This window comes from Ciconia boyciana, chromosome 8, assembly GCF_034638445.1.
Source record: "Ciconia boyciana chromosome 8, ASM3463844v1, whole genome shotgun sequence".
Taxonomy (NCBI): Eukaryota; Metazoa; Chordata; class Aves; order Ciconiiformes; family Ciconiidae; genus Ciconia; species Ciconia boyciana.
This window is the reverse complement of record NC_132941.1, coordinates 32,670,743-32,686,753: the sequence shown is the minus strand read 5'-3', so window position 1 is coordinate 32,686,753 and position 16,011 is coordinate 32,670,743. Positions and strand designations below refer to the sequence as shown.

General features: G+C 41.3%; 1 protein-coding gene across 4 annotated transcripts in view; it reads left to right on the top strand.

The window, feature by feature from the left end:
- ARID5B (AT-rich interaction domain 5B) overlaps positions 1-16,011 on the top strand; it is a 122,298-nt gene that overhangs the window by 69,936 nt on the left and 36,351 nt on the right. For 3 of the 4 annotated variants that reach the window (XM_072869914.1, XM_072869915.1, XM_072869913.1), the window contains one exon: positions 14,637-14,749. In XM_072869914.1, the coding sequence (XP_072726015.1) occupies positions 14,637-14,749 (113 nt within the window). Of the gene's footprint in view, positions 1-13,000; positions 13,158-14,636; positions 14,750-16,011 lie in introns of those variants that run through there. The other variant, XM_072869916.1, reaches the window with a different exon arrangement.

The window sequence follows — 16,011 nt, the reverse complement described above, 5'->3', positions numbered from 1 at the left end:
AGATTATACTTTTGAAATCCTTAGTCATAATGAAAAGATCTCCAGAGGTAGCTGATTAAGACATTCAGAGTGTATGTTACACTGCATCAAGATTTAGAGTTTCTTGAGTAAATATTGACCAATTTGACCTTTGCTTTTCCTCAGTCAATATTTATCTCTTGGGACAATGAATCTTCATATTCACCTTAGTTGAAGTCCAAGTCTACTTAATAGTGTACTTGGAAATCCAAGAGAGGTGCTGATTTGTCTTGGTGCTACTTTTATCTGTTTAAAATTAGATATACAGAAGGTTTGGCTGCTCATGTCACTTTGTCAGGTTTCCTAAACAAAGTAGCATCAGGTCATGGCTGATGGGGAGGCTTCTAGGAAAAACCTGGATCTGGCAGCAGGCAGAGCGGGTGAATCTGGGAGTGGAGCAATCCCTTTATTGGAAATGAGGATAGGATTCCCATGCAATCTGAAAGCCCTTCCAGATGCTATGAGGAGGAGAGGACTGACCGGGATTAGTCAATAAAATTCTTGCTGTGTATTTCATGAGGCAGAGAAAAGAAGTTTTTGAGCTTTCTGAACCTCCCACAGTCTTCCAGCAGCCTAATCCCACAGAGCACAACATCAGGTATTGTGCAGAACTAAAGAAGGGCACAGCCCAAGAGACCGGTCTGCAGGCAAGGGGGTCAGTGGCTTGCCAGGGGTCCCATCCTTCCCCTGAGACATGGGTCTGGGAGCAGGTGGGCCCTGACACAGCTGGATGATGCTGAACTCAGCAGCCAGTTGCATCCCTACTGCAATAGCCTTTTACAGGTCAGTATTAAAGTTACTCCCCAGCCCCTGCTCCCCACTGCTGGGCTTGTTATGGCCCCCTGGCTTGGGAGCCGGCCTTGGAAACACTACAAGCTTCCTGCGACTTGAGAGCCAAGGTTCAGTCACTAGGAGTGTAGAGCAAGTAGCGTAGCCGTGACCAAGCCCTGTCAAGTAGGACTGTAATACCCCCTTTATTATTTCAGTAGCAATTTCAGTATTTTGGGGCCCTGGCTTAGGTTGAAGCAGAGAGACAGCCTTCCCCTGAAAAGTGGGGATGATGGGGCAGCACGTGCGGCTGGAGCCAGTGGGTCAGGGTCCCTGAACAGGGGGTCCTGCCACCTCCAGTGCGGCTTCCTTGCCCGGCTGCGCCATGTCTCCTCTTCGCAGTGCCCCACAGCATCGCTGGTTGCTGCCGGCAAAAGCCTTCTGTCGCTAACAGGGGCAACACTTCAGGGTAGAAAGGGCAATTACTGTGCTTGTGAGCTATGCTGTGAGAGCGAGAGCAACTGGAAAGTGCTATTCAGGCAGTGGAAAAAGGCGGTGCCTTACAAATATCTGGTTATGCAAATCAAATCATTTGTCTTTTCAAATGTTCATTTTGCCTTTCCCCTGATTATATTTTCTGAATTGCCATATGTACTTCTTGTGATATTTCAGTCTTGTCAAATTAAGAAGAGAAAGCCTTATAATTAACTTAGGATATATACCAAATAAAGTAATGTTTGTCATTTTTACTGTGTAATCTGTCAATAATATTACAGGTGACCTGTAAGTTCAAGAAAAAAAAAGTCTAACTTGTTTTTTTAATCTTATAACTATCAAAGGTATTTGTTTGGAGAAAAGGCATTGAGAAAGAAGAAAATTTTAAAATTGCACAATTGCAGTTGAAAAAAACAGAGCAGGCAACGTCATGCATTTCTGAAGAGCATGCTGTTTAATTTTATAGTAACAGTATTTTAAGAATGCTGACGGTACACAGGAAAGAAGTGAATAATTTTTATTGCAAAACCCTGATGGTTTGGTGTATTCAAAATGTTAAGACTTAATCAGCCCTGGATTTCTCTTAGGAAAAACAGGACATTTGGAATAAAAAAGAAGAAAGCCGGCTGAAGCAGTAGTGATTTATCAAAGCAGCATTCAAATAAAATAAAGGTTTGGCATCCTTACTTAGGATAGGCTGGAAAATGCATTTATGTTTTCATGTACCTTTTGGTTTTTTTTCCTGATGTGCCTGATTGACTTGTTTTAATACTGGTGTTATTTACATTTCAGGGATGGGCCTCTATTATGCAGGAAATTGTCCAAACCCCTACAGCTGTATTTTAAATTGAAATGATTTTTTTTTATGAAGTGATTGTGCAGACTTAATTTAGTAATCTATTATTAAATTTATAGTTTCAGGCTGTATAAAGTCTTTATATAGAACGAAAATGGGCATGAATGAAGATCTATGCTATATATACACCTGGTTCTGTATATTAAATCTTTTACATATGTTGTCCATTTTCAGAAACAAATAAACTGCTGCTTTTGAAAACTCAGCTTCTCTTCCATATTAGGGAATTCTGCAGACTCCCTATGTTCCTTAGCTTCAGTATAATGCTAAATCAGTTTGTACATTAGTCTATTTTTAGTTATGAATGAACTTTATGGAGTGCAGCGCACAGAGTGATTTCAGAGATCCTCGCTCATAAAACCCGTGTGTCATGCGCTGCAATTACAGCGGTAAACATTATGCAAGCTCTGGGCTTCCAGGGGCCCAAGCCCTGAAATTTCCAGAAGGGAAAAGCATCCCCCCTCACCCTTTTATACGAAATATTACACGTATAGTAAATCTCATTGCATGAAATCAGGTTAAATTTTGTGACCTTGGCTGCGGTGAGTGGCGGGCGGGCTGCCTGGCATGGCAGCCAGGTGACACTAGAGGGCAACTGAGAGTTTTCTTTAAACGAACCATGCTGGAGATGGTTTTAATATCAACTAAGTGTTTAAACTCGGTAAGGATTTATTTTCCTGACTGCAGATTTCACATGTGTAACCTCTGAGTTTCCACTGACAGCAAATAATAATCCAACTGAAGTTCTGCTGGGGGAAAATACAGCGGGAGCGGGTCAGAAGCCTGCTTTTGCCCAAATAAGGCTTTTTTTGCAGACCCCATGTGTTAGATAATGATCAACTGACAGTCGGTCATGAGTTAATAATGCTGGATGCTGAAATATGTGTACCATGTGGTATACAACAGTTCTGTGGGGAGAGACAAACACGGCTATAATTAGACATCTAAAACACAAGGAAGTGTGTAAATTGTTTAATAGTTCCTCCACTTAATTCACTCAGATAATTTCCTAAGAACCGATATTGACTACGAAAGAATATTGCACAACTGACTTCATATTTAGTTTAAACCCTGCCCTGCTCAGATAAATTAATGACTACAGCTCGGTTTTATTTGGATTTTTCCGGGTGCTAGAGATTTACTGGGACGGTAACGCAGAGATGGGCTCAGTTCTGTTTGTGTTGATGTTTGGGGTGATTACACCGAGTTCACGGAGTTTGCACTCGTTTAAACCTAGGCATATGATCTTACCATCAGGACTTTAAAATCACCATTATCAGGTGTTTTGGGGGTTATACAGATTCCCTTTCTATTCGTATACAGCCTGACAAAGTTACCAGAGTTACCACCGCTGCGTTTTACTGGTGAAAAAGTGCAGAGTCCTCTGCTGCTCAGCAATGGAGAGCAGCATCACCTCCGCACCCCAGCATTAAAGCGCTGTGTCAGGTGTATGCAGGTCCCCAGGGGTGCAAGGGCTTTGTCCCAAGCTCTCTGCAGAAGCAGGGTTATTCCTGAACCTCTTTACAGCTGTGTGCACTGCGACAGGATGCCTGGCACAGCCCTTGCCAACTGCTGCTGGTGAAGTTGGTGATGACCCAGAGATGTGAATGGGAGCAGGGTTTAGGCTACGGCTGCTGCTCCTGTCTCCACCTAACGCATTGTGTGGTCCTCGTGGTGGCAGCTGAATGGAGGCATCAAGGGGGGAGGTTACTCTCTAGTTTCTACCTGTCACTTTACTAATATCTTCATGCAGGTTGATTATGCCTAACAGGTTTTGATTACTTCACAGTGCAATGATCAAGTGCAAAGAAAAAAAAATGGAAGAAAATTATAATATTCTTACACTAAAAAAAAAAAAAAAATATTTCTTATATAATCAGTTACAAATCAGAAATGCAAGAGATTTAAATAATATATTTGTCATTTTCACATTGTGCACAACTGGACAATCATAGCTTCCTACCCGCTGTTGTCACTCCCAAAAGCAAGGTCTCAGGAAACCATCCATTTTATGCTTCTTGCATGAATTTCTGCCTGTTTAGATTCATACACAGTGTCCATCCTTTACCAGTCAATTAGCCCATCTCATCTGCCTGTCTACGTGGATATGACTGGCTATGTATCTATTGTATTTCCGAGGTATGTAGGTCATGTCTCCATTGGGTGCTGCTGACTTTGCTAGACAGCAATTTCACAAACGCTGGCTTTTACTGGAGAGAAAAGGAAATATTGCTAGGAAAGCTGCCTTAAGATTTGCTGTGTGTTCTTATTTGCCTTTTATTTTCTGAAGCCCTCTAATGGGAAGTCTACCTTGGGTGTTCTGCTGGGTTTTGATGAGCTAGGCTGACTTGCATGGGTTTGCTGTGCATTTTTGCTTCTCGCTGCCGTGTTTGCGCTGCTTTTGTCTTGGCTATTACATAATCCGTTTGTGCCTGATCACTCTTTCCTCTCTTTGCTTTTTTTTCTTTCTTTTTTTTTTAACCCCGACTATTCTAAGAAGTCAGAATTGCACTTCTTGAGTATTGCTGTGACCCTCCTACAGAAAATGAAGCCCCTGTCCACTGGGTGCTGCTTCCTGGGAGGTGACCTTTGGGGGTGGAGGGCATGGGGGCTGGAGATTGACTGCAGATTTCTGAGAGAAAGGAAAACTTGATGAACCCATGTCTGATCCTGTGATGCTGCCCAAGCACGTGGTGTTTCATGACGATTTCTTTGTTCAGGGCTTGAATGCTACTTTCCCGTGAGTGACAGAGTGAGTCATGCTGGCTTGGTCATGTTCGATGCTTAGCGCAGGCTCAGCCTCAAAATGTGAATAGCCCCAGTGAGGTCATCAGAGGTCTTTGCATGCTCTAGGTCTTTACGAGTTAGACATGTACTTTGATGAATCAAGGCTACAGCTCTTCATGTTCCTTGTCATGCATAGCACGGTACTTTACTGTATTTGATCCTATACTCATGCAGTTTCTCACTGGAAGAACCCCTGAGTCATCTAATCTAGTATGAACCCCAAGTAGTGGCTCATTGGCCAAAATTACCGGCAAATGCTTTCATCCAGTTCACCACCTTTTTTCTGAAGGAGAAGGGAAACAGCTGTTTTTGCAAGGACCACAGCCAGACAGCTGGACGCCTCCTCTGTGCAGCCAGCCAGGCTGCTGCAGCCACCCTCAGCAGCAAGGCTTTTCCGGTAGCAGCCTGGACCCAGCCCTCGCTGTGGCTGAGGCAGGACGCCCAGCTCCAGTCTGATATCTTGACAAAGACCCTCAAATTGCATGCATTTCTTCCTGCACTGTGCACACCAGCTTGTGTCTGTCTCAGGCTTTTCCTGAAAGGTCTTCTGAAAGGTGGTCATACACATGTCTCCGTATACTGTCATTAGATCATATATGTGGACTGCAGTGCCTAGGCATGCCTGGTTATGCCTCCTCACTTCTGAGTGCCAGCTTTTTCTCACCTTTGAGGCACTCATATTACCTGGTGAAGTGACTTCGCAGTCATTTTTGCTCAAACCCAGCACAGCTTGAGTTATTCAAACCTCCCCCTTGAGGGCAGACCTCTCTTTAGCCACAGCATCTTCCTACCAGGGTATGTTGAATTTCCCGTGGGGGGTGGCCTGTGAAGTGCCACCCTTGGCTTGGTCAGTGGGGTCTGTAGTCCTTGCTCATGGGTTTCATGCTGGAGGTGTACTGAAGAGCTTGCATGGTCCATTTTGCCTTCTGATTACTCGTTTGTATGACTCAGTGGTAGCATTGTGCCAGTCCTTGTGTCAGTGTGAATGTTAGTCAGGGGCCTTATATTTATTTCACTGATTAAAATGTTGAATACTAGCAAGGCTTTGAGCAACCCCTGTGGAATCCTACCAGAAATATTTTAATTTGATAGACATTCCCCACTGATGCCTGCTTTTAGCTCTATCATTTAGCCAGTTCTTAATCCATTTAATATATGCTTGAATAAAATTACGTAGTGCTGTTTTTCAATCGAAGTGTTATCTAGTATTAAATCAGCTGTCTTACTGAAATGCAGGTAAGTTCCACGTGTGCAGCTAGTTTCTCTAACCAAGCTTGTAGTTTCAAAGTATAAAATAAGGTGCTTTGTTTGTTTTTCTTTTTTGTTGTTTTAAGATCTGGTTTCTGTAAAACCAAGTCAATTGACTGGCTTTAATTATATTCTTTTGCAAGCATATAATCTGGCTTCTTTGCAAATATGGAACAAATATTTACCAAACACTTCTGCCTCTTTTTGAATCATTAATAACAATCCTGTCATCTGTAGCCAGTAATAGGCCTACACTGGATTTTTTTTTAGTATTATTATTATTTTAATTTGCTCTAAGGTCTACTTGAATGTCACGTATTTGTCAGGCATAGATTTTTCTCTGAAGTCTTCAGCTTCCTTTTTCAATTTACCGCACCTCATAATTTCTAACACATGCATAAATTTTGTCCAAAAAAAAAAAAACTTTTCCATTTTTTTAAAACCCAAATTAGTCAGCAGGAGATAAAGAAACCTGGATCAAGCAAAAGTCTTAACTTCCAACCATGCTGAAATGAAGAAAACGAGACTCCAAGCCTCGTCCTGAATCTTGTCCCTGTCTTCCATGGAAATGAAAAACATTAAATTTTTGGCATAATTGGCCAACCTGGTATTTGCAATGCCTCTAACTTTTCTATTAAAAGCAATGCTAGTCTGAACTGTAATCCATTAAAAATACCACCTTTTTGCTTTTTTCAGAGATTGTCTGGTCAGGAGGGGGGTCAAAACAACAGTCTGCAGCAAGTCATATGTCTCCACATTAATCCACACAAGGAAGTGTCTGTTTCACTTATTTCCCAATGAGGAATGTTTTCTTTAGAGAGGTAGCAAATTGATTTTCCCCACATGGAGCATGGGCTATCTCATTTCCAAAACAAAACTTTCAGAAATGGCTACACAAGTCCGCTCTTTCTCCATGTGGGTTTGAAAGCAGTGTGGATCCTTAGTGTTCCCTGCAAGGTTGTTTGCTGCTGTACTCTGGAGTTTCCAGGTCAGGTCTGGCATGTTCAGTTATAAAGAAAGGAATAAACAAGTGTTTGCATTTAGAAAAAGTCTAGAAAAAATAGTTTTAATATTCAAATTGTTTTATATGCCACTTGAGTAAGCAAGAGGTGTGTGTTTGTGGAGAGGCTGTGTGACCTCCAGAGCTCAATGGGAGCTTTAGTTGTTGGTAGGTGCTCATCACTGACTTCCATAGGTGTACATAGGATCCTGTAGAGAATTTCCCCAAATTCAGTTGATACTGTTCTTTCCTAAACAAAGGTCTGGTTTTTTTAGTGTAGTCTGATCTTTTGCTTTATTTTCTGGCCACTTTAATTTCTGACCCTCTGATGCAATGGTAGGTTGCAACTTGCTTCTCTTCACCAGCTCTGCTTAGTGTGCCTGGGCAATAAATGCCCCAGGACCTCCTTCTTGAACCCTGTTTCCAGGAGGGAGAAGCTTTTAAATAAACTTTGAGGGGTGAAAGGAAAACAAATGGAATGTAAGATCCTGAACTCAGGATGCAGAAGAGGGAATGAGGTGAAGGAGAAAAAACAAAGAGATGGAGGCGACAAGGAAATCAAGGAAGCAGCTGGGACTCCAGAACAGTATGCGAGATTAACTAACCTTTGAACAGTTTCTGAGACCGTGCTTAAATATAGCAATATGCTTTTCTTAACTTTCAGATTGCAGAATGCCAGAAGCCCCCTAGAGGGCTAAGTGTTAAAACCATTAAAACTGTTAACTTTCTATTCATTACACTTTAAAAGGTGCAACATGTAAGCATGCTTTTCAGCCAAGAGCTAACTTTTGCCAGGCTGCTTTAGGGGTGTCCTCAGCAACCAGCTATTTGCCACCTGCCAGCAGGCATGGTTGGTTCATGGATTTTCTGGAGATCTGGGACCATTCTTCTCACCTTGACTTTGATGGCCAGGCACCTCCATATGCCACCTCCAGCTTCTGTTTGGCACCTGAATCATGAATAGCTCTGTGATCTGACACATCCTGCCATTTCCACCTGCCTAAGAGGGAAAGTCTCCTACTCTGTTTTGTATCTACTGACAGTTTTGCAGCTTAGGGCCAGGCATTCTGATATCGCAGCTTTTGTGCGCGTGTGTGAAAACTGGAAGATGTATGAAGGACTGGCACAGTGCAAAAGGATTCTGTGAGATGTTCTGCGAGGTGTCCTACAGGCAGGAGAGACTGCTGATGCATTTAGCAGGTGTGCTGCAGCTTGCCTCATGCGAGCACACTTCTCTTCTGAGCCCAGCACCACAGTACATCCCTGTTTATTAACTTATTGCACCTTCCAGTGCTCCACCTTAATCCTGGCTTTGTGATTACCTCCCTCTGGTGCACTCCCACCTCTCATGTTTAGAGCTCACCTGACTGTGTAAGCCCACCCTAAATGTAGACCCAGATCTGGTCCTTCTTTGCTGATGGCCCTGGACATTTTTACAAGCTCAGGTGGGGTTTTTTTGTGTTGTCATACTCTTGCAGTTGGCAAAAATGCTGTTGTTCCTTCCTTTTCCTTCATCTTTGCACAGGGACAGAAACATGGTCACAAAAACAATTGGCAGCCAGAATCTGGTTGGCAGTGTAAGTTGTAATTGCATTAGCAATGCTGAGCAGCTATACCAGTACATTCCTCAGCGAAATACGGCAATGCCGTCCTTCCCTTTTCTTTCCTTTTTCCTTTTTCCTTTTTTTCTCCCACTTTTGAAGTGTTTCTGAGAACCTGGAGTACCAGCAAGCCAGAATCAAAAGTCATATCAGGAAATAGTTATGCAGATCAGAGAGGCCTGGAAAAGGCAAGAACTTTGATCATGGGCATTACAATTGCTTAGATGTTCTCTAAAGTAAGTAATGTGGAGTGAGCAAGAAAAAGGTACATGTTTTAGGCATCAGTACAGTACTGTTTACTTACATGGTTTGTTGAGCAGCCAATGAGGTCCAAGGTTATTTTGGACTCAGCATGAGTAAGTGATCCAGGTATGACAAATGAAGTAATGCATTCCAGGCTCATTAAAAACTCTTGGCTACACCACTGATTTTGACAAAGTGCCAACATAGCTTGACCTCAGCTGTGTGAAGGCCACTATTTTTTTTAACACCCTCCCTATAACAACACATCTTTTACATCAGCCAAAATATGTGCATCTAGGGAACAGTGTTATGGGGAGGGTGGAACTCATTGGACTTCCAATGGTAATCAGGCTCCTAAAAAAGAGATAATTCTACTGTAACTAACCTGCTAAAGTCAGGTACCCCAAAACCACAGCCATTGTCTCTTCACTTATTTGTGCATCTAGGGGTGGCTATGTGTATGTAGTATATTGCATTCTTGGCATGGACATGGCTCAAGTGAAGCTGACTTGATAACAGGGAGATGGTAAGTCCCGCGATCACTTCCCTTTCCTGGGGATGCAGGTAAAGAAGGTGGCTGGTAGAGATGCTGTCTTCTTGTGGCAGCCTATGCTTTTCCACCATACGTAGTGTTTAATCATGGCTGACCTTGGCAGCTCCCTCTCTTTGTGTACTTCTCTTCCCCCTGCATAGAACTTGCCATCCTTGGGTTTAACCCAGAGCTGGGAGTTGTACTAGGCAGCGAGGCTTGGAAACGCTCCTGTTTCCCATGTCCTGCTGAGCAGACAGTGTCCCTGAAAGTTGAGCAGCTGAGGGTGGTGGTGACAGGAGAGCAGTGGCCACAACCTTGTGAATTTTCTGAGTGGGTGGGCAGTGTAGCTGTCTCTTTCCACACCTTCTGGCCCTCTCCGTCTTCTCTTCTGCCCAGTCTCCTTGTGTCCCACTCAATCACGAGTTAACGTTTTGTGGTCTTCCGAGAAGTACTGATCCCTCATGTCAAACAGCAAGCAGCAATCTTTGTGTGATTTGCGGTGACTACCTATTTCCAGACAACACCCAGGGACCCTTTCAAACATGGAGGGGAAGAAAACATTCCTGTCTCTGGGCAGATTCCTATAAATAATTTTCTTTCTCCTGAGAATTCACAGCCGAGATGGCAATAAGACATATTCCAGAATGGGAAGAGTTGTTAAGATATGGTTGTCATCAGGGCCTGTGTAACTGTTGATATTCATGACATATCCATTTCATAAGCGTTCACTTAATCAGGAGCACAAGACTTTTACCACCAAGTTAGTAGTCAGCTGAAAAACAAAGTCCACACCACATGCATACTAGTTAATAATGACACGTTTTGTTCTTTACGGTTACAAATGCTTGCACTTGAATTAGGTCTTCGTTCATCTTGGATTCTTGCTTGATTCCTTGTGAAACCCCATGTTACAGCCTCAGCATCCTCTGCAGCAGTAGGCAGCATTGCAAGCGGTGGTGGTTGCATTGCGGGGCCAGCTGGGTTGGTGGGCTCTGAGGGACAGGTTTGTTTAAATGACACCAGCTGGATCTGCTGCTCAGGGAAACAAGGAAGCAACATGCTGATATAAAACTGGCATCCAAGGAGTGCTGAAATGGTCCCTCTGAACTCCTGTTGATGGGTAAAGATAGCAGGCACAATGGTGACATGTATGGGAAAGATAACCAGCCCAAGGTGGGAAGCGTGCCCTCGTGCTCCTCCAGCTCTCCGAACATAAGGAGCGTTAGCTCGTACTGTGTACGTTTTGCAGCTGGCTGTGTTTCACTTGGTCATATCTGAAATGTTTGCCAGGACTCAGCAGGTGACGTGGATTTCCCTGCTGGGCTTTGGATTGCTATCACACCTACGGATTTTGCAGGGAAGAATTTCTTGTGCATTGGCATTTTCTAAATGAACTTGCCCTTTGTGATGACTAGCAAACTTGGGATGAACTGTAATCTCAAGAAGAGGCTCCCTGAGTCAGCAAGGCACAGGCGTGTGTGAGCTTCAAGTGGATGAACGCACTTTCACTTCTGGAGGTCTGAACTCAGAGGTTTGGGCCATTTGTATTGTACCAGGTGTACGTCTCTGCTGACAGCCCTTCCATGCCTACATTCCTTGAACAGCAGCAGCTGGGCTGTCCCAGGGCATTGTCACTTGCTGATTGCAGGCATGGGGGTGTTCTGGTTTGCATCCCAAACCTCAAGTGTACAGGGCAGCTATGCTATGCTATGCTATGCTAAGCTAATATTGAGCCTTTGAATCACACCTAAGTAGAGGCAAAAAAAGTTCACAGCAGCCCACCAAGGGTCCCAGTGGACATTTCAGTAGCTGAGTTTTCCCCTCTTTCAGATACATCAGGAAGCAAAAAGAAAGGAAGGAAGGGAAAAAAAACCCAAATTGGCAAAAGCAAACATGTTGTCAAATGCACAGGAAAGAAAATATTTAAACTGGTAGTATGTCATATCTCTTGTACTCCTGTTTCAGGCATTTTAGACTAAAGAGGTGGCAAATAAATGCAAACTTTTTTCTGTACTTATTTATTCAATTTTTTACTTTAATTTGCTTTGCTTATGTTCTCACCTTCTGGGAATGTACAATTTATCAGGTCTCACTGCCACAAATGCTTTCAGACAATGAATTTGAAAGCCATATGCACAAACATGATGAAATTGAGTTGTTTCAGGTATTCTCAGGTAGTCATGCCAGAAGTCCTTCTCCACCAGAAAGCAGAAAAAAACAGGGAATATTCACTTAGCTGTCCAGTACATACTAAACATCCAATGTCATCAGGAAAACTGACTGGGACTAAGCCACAACATGTTTGTAAAATTGCTTTAAAATAATTATGAATAACAAATTCAAGAAATCTTCAGTGTGCTTATGAATATGTCATAAATGAAACAAAAAATGAAAAATAAAACAAGTATGCAACTTGTAAATTATTCCTTTGGCCTTAGTCATATTTCCTAGCTCAAGAGAACAAAATTGATATAGCTGAAATATAAATAGTCTTCGAATAATACATTTATTTATAATGATTTAGGGAGCAAATGTTAATGGCTTTGTTTCAAGTGTGACTGGAACTCTTTCAAATGTTTTCTTTTACTGAGTAGATACTAGAGGCAAGGGCCTTCTCTTCTGGTATTAATTCCTATTGCTGCTTTCTTGTTAATTGTGCGTCTGATCTGGAATAGCTTAAAGTGATTTGAAGTCGTATGATGCCGCATGTGGGACGGTCCTCGTGTGTGCTGCAGACAGACCTTCCCAGCTGCAGCTCCTGAGCCACGAGGAGAATGCAAATACCCCATTTTGTAGTGGGTTTGTGCCAGTTCTGCCGTGGAAGGCTCCAATTCAAACAGTGTTTATATGCAAGCTCAATATACCTGGAATTTAGGAACAAATGCCTTCTTGCTTTTAAAGCTTTTAGCAAAACATTAGAAGTGCTTTATAGTGTGATACAAAGTACAGTGCCAAAACTCAGGATAACAAGTATGTTTGGAAAACATTGAGCCTTGAACTAGTTTCTTTATTTATTAAAAAAAAGAAAGAAAGAAAAAGTAATTCACATGCAAGTGTATTTGATCCTAGCTGAACCACATCTCTCTCCAGCCGTTGGTTGGACTGGGTCGGGGGATTCATTCATTCGAAGCTTAACATTTTAACCGGTGTGCAGGGGTGTAGTAAACTGAGGGAACATTTCTATTTTCTTCAGTACCTTTTTAAAGAAGGTGCGACTGCTGGGGCTAACCATGGTCAAGGATCTGTCCATCCCATCCAGGTTGTGTTCAAGAAAAAGTAGGCATCGGGAAGACATCAAAGGCAGAGGGATGAGCGGGGTTTATAAATAAGGCAGGGCGGCGTGGCCAGGGCTGGTAGTCTGGCAGCCGGCGCTGGAGTCCTCGGAGCTCATCCCACGCTCCCGCCGAGTCGCTCATCTCTGTTTATATGAGTAATGGAGCGGCTGGGGGAGGGGATTTGTAAGCACGGAGCAAATACTCTTAGTGTTCATTTTGTGTAAGACTGACATCCACACCAAGTCGAGACTTCCAGCGACGTAGTGTGCAGTCACATGCTGTAGCATTCATGAGTACAGATATAAATCAGGCAGATGTTTGTCGACTGGAATGGGTAATAATTTCTTTCTCTCTTTGTTTGATTTTGCATGTTAGCCTCAGATGACAATTTCAGAATTGCTTTCTGCAGTACTTTTCAGTAAGCAGAATGTGCTTCACTGGAGATAGATGGAGATATTTCTATAGGGAGATAAACATATTTTTATATAGACACAAATACAGACTTACAGACATACGCACATGCATATATATATATTTACCATGTGCCAGTGCTGGGGGAAGAAAAAGGATGTGTCTTTTGGACTTCTGGTTTTAAACCCACAGCTTTTCTTTTTCTCTGAACAGACCAAATATGACACTGTTACTCAAACTATAAAATCAAATTAGCACCCTTTATTGTGTTTGCAAACTAATTAAAATGTAAAATGTCCTGAAACCACTGGCTTACTGTGTGACAAATGTAAGATTAGAAACAATTAGAAGGCACTCAAGAGGTTTGTGGTGTTTAGATTTCTGACATTGTTCTAATCATCCCTTTAAGTAATGAAGACAATGGTTACCTAGAAATTAAAGGTTTAAAGGAAATTATCTTCTTCGGTACAGTCATTAGTTAATGATTGTTTATAATTTTAAATGTTGCCATAGTAGTCGGAGGCTGATTTTTAAATCTGAAAGCAGGCAGGACACGTAATAATGAGCAAACATCTGCTTCATCTATTATTTCTATATGTAATCATAATTTATATTCTAATACCACTATTGAAAGATGAGTCTGATATTTTTTATGATGATCCATATCCCATTCTATGTATGGCTCAGCACAGTTAGGATTTAGTCACTGTGTTATTTCAGAGCTGTTTTATCTTAAGAATTGGACAAAACTGAAAGTGATTCATGTTAATTTATATGTGTGGCATGTAACCCTTATGAAACAATCGCTTATTTTAGTACTTGTCAACTTCCAAAACTCGTTGTTAAGGGATTTTTTGATCCATTTCGGGACTCAGGGGTAATTTTTTTTTTTTTTAACATTTTTAGAAGAACTTTGACAAGAATGACAAGATATATAAACATTTCTTGGAGCCATAAGGAATTTCAATATTTCAGAACATTTCCAAAACCAGATGTTTCCAAAAGTTGGAAATAGTAGTTAGTACTCTTACTTAAAGATTAGAAATAATAAATGCAGCAGGCTGATTAATGCAAAGTTACCTATTAATATTCTATTTTGTTCTTTTTTGTACCATGGAGAAATATTTGTGCTTTCTCTCTGAGTCCTTCAGAGACCAGTGTTTGACTTTATATTAATTAGTTATGTGAAAACAGAATAGATTAGCCTTGGGGGATATTCTATAGAAACGTATAGTGTGTCAAGATGTAACCCATGGAGGATGGGAATCTCGTAATAAGCATTTACTGTAGACAGATGTGTACATTTCTGTGACTGATTGTAGTGGAATTATTTATTATGCTTTCAGCTGTTAAGAATGCAGTATAAGACAATGTGCTTAAATTGTTCTCCATTAATTTTCAGCGCCAAATCTTAAAGGCAGACCGCGCAAAAAGAAGCCTTGCCCACAGAGAAGAGATTCATTAAATGGCATTAAGGATTCCAACAATAATTCTGAAAGCAAAGCTGTTGCCAAGGTAAATCACTTAATAATACTCTTTTCAGTACACTCTTCTCTTTTTAGGTACAGCCCTGCCTTTGTTTCCCGGCATGCTGTTTCGAATTTAGAATGTAACTTATTTTCTTGGAGAGATAAATGTAATTTTTTTCAATAGTTTTATTCTTCACTTTAATTCATGTCTGTGTTCAAAGTTACCAGCAACTATAATCACCTAACAACCTAATGCTATCAGCTTGTTGGTAACTGGTAGTGCTTAAGCTTTCTTGGCATCTAGTGTTAGTTTTCACATTCTGTGACACACAAACATAGTTTGTGACAGTATCTTAGAATTAAAAATAAACCAGGGAGCAGCTCACCCTGTTACAATGTACTTCTAAATATAAGTTTGAAGATAAACAGACTATGAAACAAGAGCCGCTTCAGTAATGGTTTCTAAGAAGCACACACAAACGACATTACTCTGATGTTAAGATCTCGACTTTTTTAAAATTAGAAAAAAAAAGACAAAGCAGAAATTCAGTACGAAGCAGAAAGTCAATATGAAAGCTTAAAAAAGAAAAATCTGGGCTGTTTCTTTAATACTTAGTGCTGAGCTGCATGTTCCAGGGTTTGTTGGATAGTGCATGCTTTTAGAGAGTCTTCTGTATGTGCTGCAGTGCTTAGCCCATACTGCAAGTAAAAATTGGATCGTTGATTTGTGTTTATAGACTTAATCTTTTAGATATTTATGGGTTTATGTCTTTTCCTTAAAATATTTAAAAATGGAGTTTCTGTAGTGTAATTTACATGCTATCTTCTATGTTGTCTGTGTGGTTTTAAATAGGAATTTGGTTTGGTTTTCTCTTTAAAAAAAAAGCACAAATGGCTCCTTTCAAGATGATTTAATTTGAAACTGTGAGATGCAAAGACGGAAAATTACTTAGAGCAATACTTGTAGATTTTTATCTGAGGCAGAACTTTGTCACTGTGATACTTTTGAGCTAAACAGGTTTGCATAGACTGAATTTTTAGGCCAACTTCTCCTGAATCCATTGTTTCAATAAATTAGATGGATGTGTATCTGGAAAACGCTTCCATTGTTGTGACCACCTCTTTAGGAAATACAGTGAATCTATAGATCCATTTACATTGGTATTGTTGTATGCAGTGAATGTCCTGGGAGATTAGGAGGTTAAAGAGGTCAAGTGGAAGTGTTCTGCTCTCAGTTTCTCATAGGAAGGCAAATTAAATTCCACCTCCTCCTCCTCCCTAGGAGTTCAGTTAAAATTGTGCCTTCTG